General features: G+C 37.3%; 1 protein-coding gene across 7 annotated transcripts in view; it reads left to right on the top strand.

The window, feature by feature from the left end:
• Positions 1-13,844, top strand: part of LOC145770992 (lysosomal Pro-X carboxypeptidase-like) — an 82,454-nt gene extending 68,610 nt beyond the window's left edge. For 3 of the 7 annotated variants that reach the window (XM_082582756.1, XM_082582734.1, XM_082582751.1), the window contains 4 exons: positions 317-423; positions 548-644; positions 716-857; positions 7,812-8,138. In XM_082582756.1, coding sequence (XP_082438882.1) covers positions 317-423; positions 548-644; positions 716-857; positions 7,812-7,922 — 457 coding nt within the window. In that variant the 3' untranslated portion in view covers positions 7,923-8,138. Of the gene's footprint in view, positions 1-316; positions 424-547; positions 645-715; positions 858-7,811; positions 8,139-9,290; positions 9,731-11,713; positions 11,761-11,789; positions 11,865-12,793 lie in introns of those variants that run through there. The other 4 variants (XR_014289182.1, XM_082582736.1, XM_082582745.1 and 1 more) reach the window with 4 other exon arrangements.
• The last annotated feature ends 400 nt before the right edge of the window (positions 13,845-14,244 follow it).

Raw genomic sequence — 14,244 nt, 5'->3', positions numbered from 1 at the left:
AATATAAACTGTTTCGTTTGCATGGGTATGAGAAGAAAAACACAAAAACCTACTTAAATGATCTCAATAAATTCTCTAAATAAACGTCGCTGGATTTTTGGAAATCACCGAATCGGTCGTCTTCGAAAAACCTTGTGTTACGAATTGGGATATCTCTGAATAGTCCCAGATCGCCAAAAAACGTATTGCTTCAAGTGGAGATCTAATAGGTTAAAGAAGCCATTAAAGATGCTTTCTAGTTTGTAAGATTTTTTCTCTTTTGTTTTATCACTGCTCTTGCAGAAAAAATTATGCACTTGTTGTGACACTTCTTCAGCTTGTGGAACTATCAAACGTGTACTGAGATGGTAATGCCATTTTGTGCCAACGGGAAAGGCGACATGTTCCCACCACACCAGTGGGTCTACGATGATTTCGTGAAAGGTAGCACACAAATTCTTTTGAAGTATTTGTTACGAATCAAAATGACGCAGAATGTTTTAGTTTAAATTCATTGCATGGTTGTTTTTCAGTAGATGAAACTATGTTATGTTGTTGTATTGTTTAGATTGTAAAAACTCATATGGCGTAATTCCAAGGCCTGACTGGATTGAGCTAAATTTTGGGGGAGACAACTTCAAATCTACAAGTAACATCGTTTTTTCGTGAGTATTGTTAGAAGTTATTGTTACAAAGCGGTAAACAAATTATAAAGAAGTTGGCTCTCGATCTCCAGGAACGGTGAGCTTGATCCGTGGCATGTTGGAGGTGTGTTGAATGATGTGTCTGACTCCGTGGTTGCTATCAAGATGTGGGGCGCAGCTCATCACTTGGATCTCCGCCACCATGATCCCAGCGATCCTGTATCTGTTGTGAAGGTGACTTTGTAACACTTTTCATTTTTGATTACTGTAAACTGCATTAAGAAGTTTTTTGTGTCAGTCTAATGGTGTCCAACAGTTGGCACCCGACGGCGACGTATTTGAAGTTAGCACTCGAACTGTGGCGAAAATTCATTTGGCCAAAACAGGGATTCCTAAACAAACCGGGATGCGAAACTCGGTTTGCCCGCGTAACAACAGTAGGGCTAACGCGAAACAATGCTGCAGCTGTTTGTAAGCATATACAGTATCTGATACAGAACTTAGGCTATTTCAGTTTCTGTTTCAAACGTTCTAGAAACACTAGTATTGGCATTACATATGACTGGAAGCAATATTGGTTGATTACAATTTTTTACACCAAAAAGCGGAGCTGGTATACAAGTCCCCCCCCCTCCCCCTTGGTAACTCATGACAAAGACAGGACTCGACCAAACATATAGGGTGAAACTACTTTACCTTTGTTTTACTATTCACACACTTCAATCCACATGTTTTGGTCAATTCCTCTTTGTCATAAGTTACGAAGGGGGGGGGGGACTTGTATACCAGCTCCCAAAAAACTATTACAAAAACAATAATTCAAAAGTCAAGGGTGAAAAAACACTTCTTAGAATATTAAAAACACATAATAACAAATTGAATACCAAAACCTAGAGGTTTAAGCAGCAGTTTTGTTGGAGCTGGCACTCGTAACTTTTCGAATCTTTCTAGCCATCATTGCTGGTGTTTCATGTTTTGGTGCGTTGAGCCGTTTGAGTTCGTTTTTGGCAAAACAGTTAAAAACTATCTCCAAAATAAGGTCAAAATTACAATGTCCTCCTACGCAGTTCTGGCGCAGCATAGCACAATAATGGACAGACTCGTGTGCAACATTTTTCACTGCTGCTATATATGCAGAGCGCTGATTAGAAACTGACATCATTTTGGATTTGGCACCTTCATCCGATATGATAGCAGTATAACATTGTACAGCTAGCGTGGTTACTGCAAAACAGAATTCAGAAGGCACTGACAACCCCCCTCGGTCTGCCATATCGAATAATTTGGTGTGGTCTTCTGACTCACAATCAGGAAATGGAGGGACATCCTCGCTCTTGATCAGAAGATCTTTGCAGCATTCACATTTCCGTCGGCGCGTAATGCTGCGTGCAATGTAGCCACTAACATAAAAAGCTACGTTCGCATCATTTTGGGACAAATCTTCCAGTCCATGCATAGCAACGATCAGCAAATGTTCGGTCAACCACTTTACTCCGGGGTCGTCTGTACCTCTCCCTCTACCACCATTAGCATGCCGTGAAGGCATGACTTCATCATTATTCAGCCTTGAAGCTGCCAGCAAACCGTGCTGTTGCAAAACACTCAATGTCCGAATTTTCTTCTCCGCTTCAACAAGCTGCTTTATTGACATAAAAAAGTTACCTCCATTGGCTTGGCGGTACCATCCAAAACGTCCTTCTATGGGATCTGAGGTGAATTTTCCCGGTAAAACGTACCGAAGCTTAAACTTTTCGTGCAAGTACCTTGCCAACTTTGGTACTGCAGTCATGATTTGGATGCAGGCCAAAAAGGTTTGGTCAGTCAGTCCAGAACATCCTGATTGCTTCCATTGCACAAATATGTCTGTCGCCGCAGTAAGGTATTGCAAATTGGCTTGTTCCTGTTCATCTCCAAACATCATAGGCTTGCACATATTATCTCTCTTTTCAATGCCTAAATATAATAACGCAGTGAGTAAAAATACTTTTCATGAAGGCATTTATAGTAAAGTATTTATTGTCTGCTTTTGCCCTGAGAGAGGGAGGGTGCAGGGCCAGTTGCCCTCAAAAGCTTGCAATTAATAAGTGTAGGCTATTGATATAGAATTTATAGATAGAATGTCTATCAACATCTCCATTTGATAGCAATGGCATACAAAAGCTTCATAGCTCAAGACATCTTGATGCTTATTAGTGTCAGAAAATATCGCCTGTTTCATGAAATGCAGAGTTAGGCTACTTAACATTACAAGACAAAATATTATACACAAAACAGTTGGCAGTGTCGTAACAATAACACAAAATACAGTATAATATTCAAAGAGCGCAGAATATGGATGTTCTAACCTTTGTAAGGCGTTCTCACGGTCATAATCTTCCAAATAAAGCAGATAAATTTCACAAATTTTGCTGTGTCTTTGAAGCCGGGGTGTTCTTCTGAAAAGAGTTCCAAACCAAGGAAAGTTGACTCACTGAACACACCTACACAATGCACAAGTCATACAACGTTCAATAATACGAAATATTCAGCATTAAAGCTGAAAGAAATGTTACCAGCAGACAAAAACACTTGAGAGTACAGAGATAATAATGTACCACAAATCGTAAAGAAATCTTCGGTTTCTTCCTGCGTGAAGATATGTATATCCTTGTTGACATACGATCTAAACTACCAGTACACCAGTATAAACTAAATAAAGTACATGCATGGAATTGTAACTTAATTCTAGAAATAATGGCCAACCATAAAAATGAAATGTTTCACAGCAAATAAAACTGATTCATACAGCAGATCAATACATCAATTCCACTTACTGAGAGCATGCTGTGGGGAGGTTCGTGCAATATTGCTCGGATTAAGAGAAGCTTTCTTCAATGAATGAGCCACTTTCAGAGGCTTGTGCTCCTCTAGTGCATACAATCGTTTTATGTGTGCAAACTGAGCAATGCACTTTTCACCAAGTAAGCTTTGGTCACCAGTGATTTCTGGAATATGCATGACCTTTCTGTTCACAAAATTATTGAATATATTCTTCATATTGTGGGTGAAATCGAAGAGCAAGAACAAACGTTCATTAGGCTTGGTAGGGTGAGCCACACTGCTTGATAAATTGCTGCTTCCGCATAATTCGGCAAACAATTTTCTAAAGAAATGAGAAATTAAAGTATGGCCATCTCAAGGAAAACTTTTCAATACGTATTAGCTTTTGTTAAAATTAAACCGTTTTATATGCATATTATTGTTCCAGATGGCTTATGCCTGTAGCAGAAAACTTTCATAAACATTGGGTTCCTTGGCTTTACTAACAATACTTCAAAATGAATCAGTACCATATACAGACGAAATCGGTTAATCGAATCATCTATTTGCCAGACGTTTTGATACGATTATACGATTGATTCGTTTAACCAATTTACTAAAAAAAAAGGTTTATTGTGAATGGGTGTAATTGTTGAGAATGTGTCTGTGCTGTCTAAGCTGCAACGCACATTACAACTGATACTTCCTACAACTGTTTACAATTCTTGTTAAACTTTGAAGAGTTTACTAGTTCTGTGTTACATAACACTATGCAGTATGTTCCAGCCAGCAAAACTGGTCCTTTTTACATTGATTTATCGTCTGCAGACGTTGACTCAATGTAAAAAGACCAGCTTTGCTGACTGGGAAAGCATATTGTACAATCAAAGCATTTTTCTGCAAACTGCGGCAATCGAACTTCTTTTAATCTCACCGATCAACTTGGACCGTTAAAGTTTTTGATTGAAGCGTGCTATTTTTAGCTTGTACCAGCTGTGTAGTTTTGAGTATGGAACGTGGCCTACGAAAACAGTGGTACGGTAGAAAAACACGTCTCACACTCATTGTTTGTTTTGAAATCGCAAAGATTTTTTTTCAAGTCTTTTTGCGCTGTCTGGTAAAATAATTAATTTGCAATGTTCTTCAACTGAACGAAACTGCACAAATGAAATTACGCACTGCGTTTCACAACAGTAGGCTACTTTTTTTCAGCAATTTAAAAAAATTCTCCAAAGTTTTCTGGTTTAATTTTTGGACATGCTTTTCAACACTTCCCTCTCAAGCCAAAGTAATTTGTCCGCGTCCATTCCTTGGAAGGTCAGTCGCCTACGGATGAAATCAAAAGCATTTAAACTTCTTTATTGGGAAGTGTGATTATTCCTTTTGTCTGCTCTTTTGTTTTAATGAAGCCCAGCTGTGCGAAAATTGGTTGTTTGTAGTGTGCTGTCTAGTACATAAGATTATGGTCTGGGATTACAGACACTTGTCTTTGTTTTGATCGCATGCGTCTGTCTCACCTTTGCTTCATTTCGCCTTTGAACATTGCAGACAATTATGCGAAGCAAAAAAGAGACACTCTCTTTTCGCTTACGGGTACAATTATACAATTAAATGAATGAAGTATGCAAGCGAGAAGCAAGTCCTGATGCTATTATCCGACTTATTCTTTTAAGCGGTATACGTTTAACCGATGTTTTTACTTAACATTAGATTGGATTTGGTTTGGGATTTCAGGTTTTGATTCAAATAAACGATTGATACGTTTAAGCGGTATACTATTAACCGATTTCGTCTGTATACCGGTACATAAATAAAATCGATTCTACAATCAGCCTAATGTAGCACAGGCCAGATGGCTGTTCACCATGATGCCCATGCAAGTTGATTAGAACAAGTTTAGTAATTATTTTGTTGCAATTTAATATTACTAAGGGTAGTACTGTATCGTTATATGGCGAATATACTGGATGGTTATGGCGAATGAGAGGTGACAATAAAATAGTTTCCATACTTCTGCTTTAAGGCAACTAACAACATCAAAAAGTATAATGGACTTACCTGTTGCATACATGATTATCCACTGATACAGCCACAACAAAAAAATTCTCATCAAGAGCATCCATTACAAGATTAAAATTGCGTTGTAAAAGCTTCGTATCAAGCTTTTCTACTGGCACCAAACACACCACATCCCTATAGTTTTTGCAGACAGACTGCACCATAAAAGCTAAAACTGTTTTGGCTGGACGACCGTCTTCTGTTAGACCGATGTAACTTCCATTACTGTACTCAACGCGCTGGGCAGTATAGACCTCATCAATCAGTAGCACAACCGTTCGTTCACCTTCACTTAAATTACACGTTCTTTTCTTTAAGTAGCTCATATCAACTTTTCCTGTTTCAATGTTCAAGTCCATTGATAGTTGCTGCAGTCTGCGTGTAGATGGTAACAAGAAAAAGTCAGATAGTCGCTTGTATAAAGAACTGCTGTTGAGTTTCCACAAAAATGATATTGTAATCATTTCGGGTGAATATCTTCGGCCACCTTTGGGAAGTAGCATCAAATTAAGTTGTTCTGTTAAAAATTTCACAAAATGCATACATGAACCTGAATCATTATCATCACTTTTGTCATCGCTTTTGAAATCTTTTAGAGCACAAATGGCTAAATTAATGCGATTGTAGTTATCGACAATTCCAGATTGCAAATCGCTACAGAGGTTTTTGCAAAATGCAAGAATGTTGCTAACTTCAGTCAATGTACTTAGTATATTGGAGTTCATCAGATGCTGAAACTTCTCCTTTGACAGCATCACCGAGTTTACGAAAGCATTCACACACATATCTTCTCCAATCATAACAGAAGACATAAGATTTGGAGCTGTGTCTTTGTTCTCACTGCAGTAAATATAGTGAAATTCAATAACATGCACTTTTTCCACTTTGATAATATCCAATGGCAAATTAGAATCACACAACTTCTTCTTTAATTCATCCAAATTTCTGACCTTATCCAATTCAAGCATTTTGTCATTTTGCATTTGGATATTAAGGTTTTCTTTGTCCAAACGTGCAGAAGATGAACAGGCAGTAGTAGAGCGCTTGGGAGGAGCTGGCTTAGATAAATATTTGGGCAGGTCTTGAAAGATATGAGGAATAGCAGTTGCTTTCAATCTTAATCTTTTAAGCTGTTGTGTGTCTCGCTTCTTAGTTCTGCTTTTACATTGATCCGTAGAAACAGTTTCAAAGTCAACGTCAGAAAAATGCTTAGCACATACTCTGCTATTTTTTGTCACAGGTAAGTTTTTCCTGGGAATCGCATTGACCCAACGGCGAAGCATTTCTGGGTCACTGGGGAAACGAAGCATTGCAACTTTTTCTCCATTATTAGCTGATCTATAGCCGGTATTACAGTTTGGCACACAACAAGTGTAGCCCATAGCATATACCACTACCAGAAATTTAACCAATAGATTTTAGTACCGTACCGTAGTTATTTTACAAATTAACACCTGAACAAAAAGGTAATTTCAATAAAACCTAGTGCTGATAACCATACTTAATATCATAGAAACAGGGTAAAGTCTGACTGAAATGGGAAAAATCGGACAACTCATCAACTTCCATTTTTAAGTGGTTTTGAACAACCCAGGTGACTGTATTACTACCATTAGCCTACATTGGTTATGCAGCTCAGTGATGCCAAATTCTCAAATGAGTTTGTCACCAGAAACCTCTTCAAATTTTATCAGATTTCAAAAAATTACATCAGATTTTCATCATGCACATAGAAACTATTATCCTAAAAAGAAAAACACAATATCATTTCATTAATGATATTTTGCGCATCCCGTACCATCATAAATATCATTGAGCATGTCAGATGCCATTTTGTCTGAAAGCGCACATCTTGAGCACTCATTGCTGACTGAAAACACATTTTTAGTATGTCTCAAGGAGAAATAATTCTTTTCATTACTTGCCTTCTACAAGTACTGCAACCTGGTACCAGATAATTTCAAAAATGGCATACCAGCATGGTGAGAGTTGCTATTGCAGCTTTGATTGCCTTCTACCGATAATTCATCAAGCTGGTCAAATAATTATCTCTTTTTTAGGGAATAAACAACTACTGAATAAGAACAACGAAACGTGAACTGCTGTCTAGCATCTGCTTACTATTGGCAAAATCACATGTCACCGCCACGCGCGCACTCGGCGACATGATGATAGCACTACTGTTGTTACGATCCTAAGCGGATAATCCGTCAGTTTCGCATCCCGGTGTGTTTTGGAATCCCTGGGCCAAAAATTAAGAAAATCTACGATGTTCACGAATACACTGGAAGGCCAGTAAAGAGCAGCCAGTCTTTGGTTTCATCTTTCTAGACGTGCAGACGGTCCACTCCGTTAGATGGCTTGAAGATGGTACAGTCCTTGATGATGTGGTCTGTGGTCTCAATTATACAAAGAGGTCATTCCCCATTGGTGTGTGGTTGAGCAGAAAAGTCTGGTGTCTGTGCGGAGACGGTTTAGGCGCACCCATGCTCTGCCACAACAGAGCTTCTGTTGTGGCTTAACAGTAAAAGGAAGGCAATACCTTCAGCCTTCTGCTCTGTCAATGGTATTGCGTGAGTAAATTACTATAGCGCAAGACCAGTTGCTTTTGCATGACAACAATGTATGATTTTTGAGCAGAAAGAAGTCTAGTTAAATATCCAGCTTGCCTTTTAACTCTTCATCCGCTATCCATGGTTCTGAGATAGCTAATGGGCTTCTTGTACTTAGAAATGAGGAATTCTTATTGATTGATAAACTGGCGATTTTCTAACATTGGTATAAAAGTTTGGCCACCAAGGAAAAATCTTACAATTGGGAGAAAAAATACATGTCAAATTTACCCAGAATTGATATACAGCCTTCGACTCATGTTCAGGTTGGCTTAATGAAAAAGTTGTGAAAACTATGGGTTCAGACTGAGATGGATTTGCTTTTTTGAAAGAAAACTCGGCCGCGAGCAAAAATTGGTGTCAAAATGGCTTTTATATTTATTAGGTCAGAAATCAGCTACCTTTTGCTTAATGATGGTTTTGAATGTTGACATTCTTGTTGACTTTTAATCATTGTTTTTGGCTTTCGAATTTTTGTAGTTAATGAAAAGATATGGTGCTCACCGATATCTTGAAATCTTGACATCTATCAATTTCTTTTGTAGACCAGTGTAATGTAAGCCTGAGCACAAGTCAGCTTAGACGTTTGACTTTTGAGTCAACTTTGACCATGTAAAAACATTGCTAAATTGGTTGTTTTTCTGTTTTGTCTCTGGCCATTAAGGGTATGGAAATTTTGTAACTTTATATCTCCATACCAGGTTGGTGGAATTTTCATGCACAAGTCAAGAAAGTACACGAGATTTTCATTTTACTTTAAAAAAACTTCACCTTCCAATCGCAAAAACTATTGTCTGACTACATAACACGTAATCTTACGTGTAAAAGTTATACAATTACTTACTACATTGCTATTTACAATCTAATTACGGTACTATACTAAATTATATTACTAATACAATAGTACACTAAGTAATTACATTACTTGCAAATGAGTGAAATAAATATTTCAACAACCCACATTTGTTAAAAGAAATTTAATATTTTGCTTTTTATTGGATTTATAGAGTGGAAGCAAATCTTGCATTTTTTTAATTGCTTTATTTGAGCGCTGTATTAGCATAAAGTTGGCTCTGTAAACCTAAACTTCCTTAGTGACTTCAAATTCTTCTGCTAGGCAATAGATTTAGTTTCGCTTTTAGCAGCATGGCCGTTGCTTACTTCACAATATAGATATTAACAACCTTACCTGTTTTAGCCTGATGCTGCGACTTCGCTGTGGACCTGTGGTAATAGCAAATTGCAGTAGCTTTCGGAACACAGTTTCCTAGTCATGTTCTTCTGTTAGTTTTGAAATAAAAGAATAACTAAACATTTAAACAATGCTCTTCAATCGGGGTATACTGTATACCCAAGTTGTCGTATGATTGAGAAAATATTTCATTAACTTAACCAGTTGCATGAGGCACTTGTGCTTTTAGCAGTGGATCATAAATAAATTTTGATGTGCCCGGGACAATCGAGGACTGCTCGTAAAAGATTCAAATTTATTTCAATGAAAGACTGTAACCTACAACACTATACAAGACTAGGCTGTACAAACTTCGTCAAAAACTAAAAGTGATAGAAATTTTTCTGTCATTGTTTCAACTTCTACGCAGTTCTAGTTATAATTTTATGAATTTTGTTAAATGCAAAAGGTACACATTAAAAAAAAGTATTACTGTGTCGCAAATATTGCTGACCACGGAGACGTGCTCAATGCTCAGATTTACTGCTGTTGGCTCGTTATGTCATGCTGTGGTTAAGCCAGAGCAACAATCCAACGGTACTTTCGAAAGTACAATAGGCTTATTAGCGATATGATTAATAAATTTGAAAGTTGCATCAATGCTATCAATTCTTTCCTGCTCCTGATGAAAATATTTGCAACACCTATGGCAATAGTCGCAGACATTACACCCCAATGGTTTTCAGCTGTAAGTGCTAGATTTGCAGTCAGGTGTGAAGTTGATACATGCATTCAAATGTGATCATCTACTGCAGGTCTTTTCAAACTTTTTTGCTTGCGATTCCTTTCAATCTACAATTTTGATAGAGAGGTGACTTTCTTCAACCATAGACAGATAAAACCAAGCAACCACACGGCATTTGACATCATACATTAGAGCAGAGGTCACCAAACTACGGCCCGCGGGCCAGAACCGGCCCGCGCACTGATTTCATCCGGCCCGCCACGTGCTGCGGAAATAACAGCTGCACTACAACTGTTAAGGAAAAAAGTTACCAAAATTGTTCGTTCTTATAGTTCGTTGTTGCATGTTGAATTTGTACATTTTTCCACCAGGCAGCCTACAGGTTGGTGTTCTGTTTTTATCATTAGGCCATCAGAAATGGGAACAGCCTAGGCCAAATTTGGAACGATGTAATGTTTTTTCAAGAGCACGGTGCCCTGTAGTGTATCATGGCAGGGGATAACTTTTCCAGCAACCTTTCGATTTTCATCACAACTTTGCTATTCCACCGTTGACTTTGTTATTTATTGTGCTCAATTCAAGTCAATGGAGATTCTAAATAGTTGTATATCTTTTTGCAATTTGCATCTGGCCCGCAGCTGTTAATCTCGCAGAAATCCGGCCCTCAGATAAAAAAGTTTGGTGACCCCTGCATTAGAGTGAACATAAACTATAAACTACGAACATTTTCGGCCATACTCAAGTTAGCTCTTCTCAAGTAACGAAAATAACTGATTTTACATCTGCATTTAAAATAAATAACTGATCTACACAATAAATTGAAAAACGAAATGCACAAGAATAAAACTGCAAAGCAGAGGAGAAAGGCACATCACATGACGGTTAATTACGCGAGGCAAAAAGCGCATCATACAACGAATTAAGAAAAAAACGTTTAGGAGATGAGAAGCGCCTGCGGCAAACATTTGCGTATTGAGGCGAGGATTGCAGGATTTTATGAGCAAAGCTCCTGGATTTTCGTATCAAATTCGGTGGAACATTTACGCACAACTCTAAAAGATCCCAAGGATGGTTTGTTGTTTGAACATGTTTGGCAATCGAATATATGGTCTTTAATTGCACTTTTTCTGTTCAAATTAGTTAAATCTAAGTGCTCCCTCACTCTCGTGGCCAAATGCCGCGTGGACATACCAATGTATATACAGTTCGCATCATGCAAACAAGTGAATTTGTACACGACATTTGAACACAAGCAGGAGGGAGTCCTAGATTTAAGCTGAAAATAATAACCAACTTTAAATGTTTTATATACCAGAATAATATCAACGTTGAACTTCATAAGAATGAGGTAAAAATTTTACGACCCCTCACGATTAAAATGATGAACAGTGCGAAATAAACATTTGTGATATTTATTGAAAAGCTTAATTCAAATGAAAACTAAAAACAAGCTACCGGCACTCGAAACCTGCTAATTTACACGTAGCCTACTGGAAACAAAACAAAAAAGCAAATACTGTATGATGAGTGAGACTGCTTTCTGCCACAAAGCAAGTCCAGCCGGGGCTCTGTTTATTTCAATGTATCATGCTGGTCTCAACGCGGTTGTTATCTTGCTTAGGCTGGAACAGTAGGCCTATTTTGTTTTGATTGCTAGCAACGTTGAAAACGCTGACTCGCACAGATACGTTGATATAAACGGCAGGAGTGCAGTTACTGCTGGATCAGATAATGATGGATAATGGATATTCCACTCTAATGTTCAGCCCAAATGTGTTCAGCTTTTTTCCTGAAAATTCAAGCCGCAACGTAGTTAGAAGAGAGATCAACAAGTCCATCCTCAGATTAAAAGAAAGGTGCTTGGAAGGTTACTTTGTTTTTGCATTGCAAATGGGTTTTGAATCCAATTCTGGAAGAAAATGCTTGATTCCACCATGGCCATCTGGAGATGCGGCCTGATTTGTCACATTTTGCAGCTTTTGATTACAGCTACTGCTAGTGCTTGACTGACATTTTTTGAGATGTTCTTACTTTTTGCGGTTTCCTAATGACATAAAACTTTTTTGTTGCCTTGGGGAAACAGTAGCAAATGAGAAAACGTAAGTTGAAAAACGCAAAATCAGACTGTTATTGAAAATTAACAGTCTGACTAAAATCTTCGAAATCAAATTTTCTTTGTTTTTCAACATGTGAGGATGTTAAAACCTATTGTGTCATCTGAGGAAAACAGTAAAAAAAGCGTAAAAATCTAATTTTTAGAAAAATTTATTTAAACCTTGGCCCAAAGTTAGAAAAACCTGGAAAATTCTGCAAAATGTGACAAATCAGGCCGTATCTTTAGGTGGCCATGATTCCACCTTTAGCAAATGAAATCATTTTTAATAAATCATTTTGAATCTTTTGTTTCCATATGTTTAATTTTTTGATAAACGCATCAACTTTAAATTTCAATGCAAAACATTGGCATTATCTCCTGGAAAAGGGTAAATTAAATTCGTTCAGTTTTTCAAGTAAATCTAACATTTGACATAGTTTCAAAAGCCAGTTGTCATTGCGAAAATGGTGGACCAAGTTTAAATTTTATTCCATTAGAAAAATCACGGCTTCACTTTTCAACATTTTCAAAGATTCAAATGTCAAAGAAAGTTCTAGTTGCTTGCAAAATCGTTAGTATCGCTTCTACACATCATTCAGGGATTTGCACACTACCAGACATCCAGATAATACTTCCAGTTAGGTTTCGAAGCTATTGTTCAGATTAAAATGTTGTTTTTTTGCATTTCAGGGCCGACAACAAGAAATGTTTCATATAAGCAAATGGATCACAGAAAAAAGCATTAAGAAATCTGGAGTAACCTTCCAATGAAGCTTTGATGTTGACGTGCATACTGATTCAGTTGTGGCAAAAAAGTTGTTTTGTTATGTCATAGGCAAACGAATACAAGCAACTATAAGGCATTTCTCACAATATAAAAATTCTGCAAATGTTTTTGGCTAAACACCCAGCTCTTTTCAAAAACTATATACGAATAACTTACATTGCAGTAAAATAAAGGCCAGGCAATAGCCCACTAGGCTCTTTATCAATTTTATTCCTGTCTGTCTCTAAAATTGCAAATCTAACAACTGAATTTTCTATCCTTAAAAACAGAAAAGTAAAAATTGCTTTTGTATGGCTATTTTAGCGTAAAGGCTTCCTATGCTACTGTAAATCAGTTTGTCTACTGTAATAAGGAAGAAATTAAAAGTTCTAACATAAGCAACGGAAGGAGTGCACCAAAATAGGTTGGGAACCACTGTCATCCAAATTCAATTTTGTCCCCATCAGTTGGGGTGGTCAATTTTTTCCTTTCAGCGATTGCCTCCACTCCTATTCTCCATCTCATTTTATCTATCGCATCTTCTTTCTTCTGTCCGACTTTGCCTGCCTCATTATTCACCTGCTCTTTTTGGACGTTCCCATTTTCTCTTCCCATCTACCTTCAAAGTCAATGCATTTCAAAGAAAACTTTTTTCTTCCTTAGTACATGGCCATACTATCTTACTCCGTTTGCCCTAGCATGTTGTTCAATAGTCTTCCTCTCATCTTTAGCATATTCTTCAGTTTTCTCCCTCCTGATTTTTATTCCACACATTGCTCTCATCAACAAAGTAGCTTCTGATTGGCTCGAGACACTAACAATGGCGGACATTTTTTTTAGTTTCTTCAATCGAGATGCGACTAGCGCAATCTAGTTGTTATAAGATGTCTATGGTTAAAGTGCTTTCCTACGAACACCATGTACAGGGAACTGTGGTACAATTATTCAGCTCAGTGTTGTCATAATTTGTTTCAAAAATAAAATGAAAAAAACGAAAACAAAAATGGACCGAGCACGCAAAAATTGCGAGATGAAACTACAGCCCTGATTTGCAAATTAGTGTTTTTGTTCAGAATTAGTGATGCATGATTTAGAAAAACATTTCAATTTTTTTTTTCCTAAAACAATAATGTAAAAAAATTGAGATATTACCGTAGTTTATCCGCAAATAATGACGTTGGCCCAACGTTTTGTACAACTGCACACCAACATTAGCAAGACCGACTTTTTAATTCTAAGTTTTTTTGCATTTTCATTGTCCCATTACAATTATTGTAAAAGGAACACAATAAAGCAAACTTAAATAATTCTTCGTAGGTATTATCAATTAAAATATTTCCAAAGTTGGCAAAACTACACTACCCTCAGCCAACCC

This window comes from Aplidium turbinatum, chromosome 1, assembly GCF_918807975.1.
Source record: "Aplidium turbinatum chromosome 1, kaAplTurb1.1, whole genome shotgun sequence".
In the NCBI taxonomy this organism is placed as follows: domain Eukaryota; kingdom Metazoa; phylum Chordata; class Ascidiacea; order Aplousobranchia; family Polyclinidae; genus Aplidium; species Aplidium turbinatum.
Note: the sequence above shows the minus strand (reverse complement) of the source record. Positions and strands in the feature narration are given on the sequence as shown.